General features: G+C 40.8%; 2 protein-coding genes across 2 annotated transcripts in view; one reads left to right on the top strand and one right to left on the bottom strand.

Annotated features, from left to right (window-relative positions):
• Positions 1–2239, top strand: part of LOC118424537 (trichohyalin-like) — a 565429-nt gene that overhangs the window by 125716 nt on the left and 437474 nt on the right. The window lies entirely within an intron of this gene.
• LOC118424364 (E3 ubiquitin-protein ligase UBR3-like) overlaps positions 1–2239 on the bottom strand; it is a 41709-nt gene that overhangs the window by 33096 nt on the left and 6374 nt on the right. The window contains exons 4-5 of the mRNA XM_035832913.1: positions 1960–2106; positions 3–25 (exon numbers count right to left, since the gene is read on the bottom strand). Coding sequence (XP_035688806.1) covers positions 3–25; positions 1960–2106 — 170 coding nt within the window. The remainder of the gene's footprint in view (positions 1–2; positions 26–1959; positions 2107–2239) is intronic.

Below are 2239 nucleotides of genomic sequence, written 5' to 3'. Positions count from 1 at the left end.
CTTTTCTGGACTGATGGAGTAGACCCTGCAATGACAACAACAACAACAACAACAAATGCATGATTCTCTTGGAAAGAAAGCGCAAACAATGATGAAAAAAATTTTATTTATCATTGATAATCTCATACATAGATCTGCCGGTTGGACAAAGGCTCCTATTGCAACAAGTAAGAACCTTTTGAAATATACTAGAACTGGAATCAAAATTCAACCCCATACTTAAAACACATCAAGGAAATCTCCACTCGTAGGTTCATTCATGACTTAAGTCCCTGCAAACAAGTACAGTGAAACCTGTCTATAGGGGTCACTCAAGGGACTGACCAAATTTGGCCCCTATGGGCAGGTGGCCCCTATAGGCAGTACAGCCAAAAAGGTACATTTCATTACAACCAATAAGTGACAAGGCATTCAGCTTCCACTGAAAGTGAGATACTGAATATTTATTGACATATGCATTTACAGTAAAAAGTTTAAAACAGTTTAATCAAATATTTAATACATTTGCATTACACTGCTACTACAGCACTGTAGATGTTCCCTTACTTCTGTATACTAGTAGTGAAAATGTACACAATGTATGTCAATCATGACAATAAATAAACATAATAAAGACGGAAATCAGCCGCTAGTTGACGGGACGACTTGCCGTTCTCAGAACGCCGAATGACCTCGATTTTCTGCAGCGACGGTCAATGTGTGTCTATCGGGAGTCGAAGCCTTCGCCATCGCACGTCTGAGTCAAAACTGACAGACATTTGCTTGGTTCTCTTGTCTTTTATATGGTTAGAAAAAATTAATTTGTCTGAACACGAAGCTAGCGCCGCCATTTTTCTCAATCTGAGCTTGGGTCACAGCGCGAGTCACTGGCAACTTTACCGATCGAATCGACAAATCTTGTAAATGCCGCTAGTTGTCGGCAAAGATTAGACCTTCAATCACTATTGAACACAAACTCATAATCATTTCTAAGCATCAAATCGCCACAAAAACTTTCCTTTGTATGCAGATAAATTCACGAAAGCTCGGCTTGACTTGTCTGCATGTGCCATTATGCCGAGATGGTCACGTCGAAATAAAACTTTCTCTACGTAGGCTTATTTCTTTAACAAAAATTCAACTTAGTCTAGTTTTTCTATAGATAACTTTTATTCAATAGATTTTAATTGTTTTCATACCATAATCACTGTATTTTATGCTACAAATCAGAATTCTTGTTGCGACATTTTACCTTGGTAAAAGTGGAGTCGTCTACTGACCCCAAGTGACCTTGTTCATCGCTGCAGCGACGCCATCTTGGAAAAAATACGCACAGACGATTTCGATTTTTTGGCCCGCGGAATACGAAAATTGGGGCAGCGTACATGCATTTCAAGAACCTAAAACATCAGATACATGAACGGACGGTCTATTTGTAAAACCTACCCATATATTCTTCCAGTCTGCACAGAAATAACGATGTAGAGAAGGGTAGAGTGAAAGAGTCTGAGATGAGAAAAAACGCCACGTGAAACAACAATTAGGTGGATTCACTTCGCATAAAATCACATAATTTTGTATAAATTATGCTTCCTTTATTCTGAATGTTTCCTTCATAAATAGTCCAATTTGAGCCAGTATTTTGCTGATGTAGTGCAGAAATTAAAAAAACTGAACCCCGCGTGGGTTTAGCGCGGCGTTTTAACAACAGACAGTACGGCCGGCCACCCGCCCCGGTGACCGCTATCGGCAGTGTTGGCATAGCGGCCGGACCAAAAATCGTCTGGCCGCGACCGCATTCGACAGGTGACCGCTATAGACTATTTCTTAATGCTTAGGTCAATGGGAAAAATCCAAGGGACCGACGAAAACTGACCGCAATGGCCAGGTGGCCCCTATAATCAGGTGACCCTAAGGCAGGTTTCACTGTATCAGCAAAAATACATTTGAACTTTGTAAAAAAAATTTAGACTGTCATACCGTAAGTGAAGTTCTTGTAAGTTTGTGGGTTGGTTAGAAAGTGTGTCAGGACCTTCCTCATGGCCGCTCCCATCCTGGTTAGGTCGTGCAGGTAAGTCAGGACACTGTCCGCATCGTGTACCGCATCCATGTCTGCTTCATACGCATCTAACATCACATGATCATAATTAAGATCCTCATGTAAAAAGTCTCTGATAGCCAATGATTATTCACATACAAGCTGGATGTAGGGCATACAAAAACATAAACCAAAAGTCAAAGGGCCAAAGCACACGACTTT

Source organism: Branchiostoma floridae, chromosome 10 (assembly GCF_000003815.2).
Source record: "Branchiostoma floridae strain S238N-H82 chromosome 10, Bfl_VNyyK, whole genome shotgun sequence".
In the NCBI taxonomy this organism is placed as follows: Eukaryota; Metazoa; Chordata; class Leptocardii; order Amphioxiformes; family Branchiostomatidae; genus Branchiostoma; species Branchiostoma floridae.
Note: the sequence above shows the minus strand (reverse complement) of the source record. Positions and strands in the feature narration are given on the sequence as shown.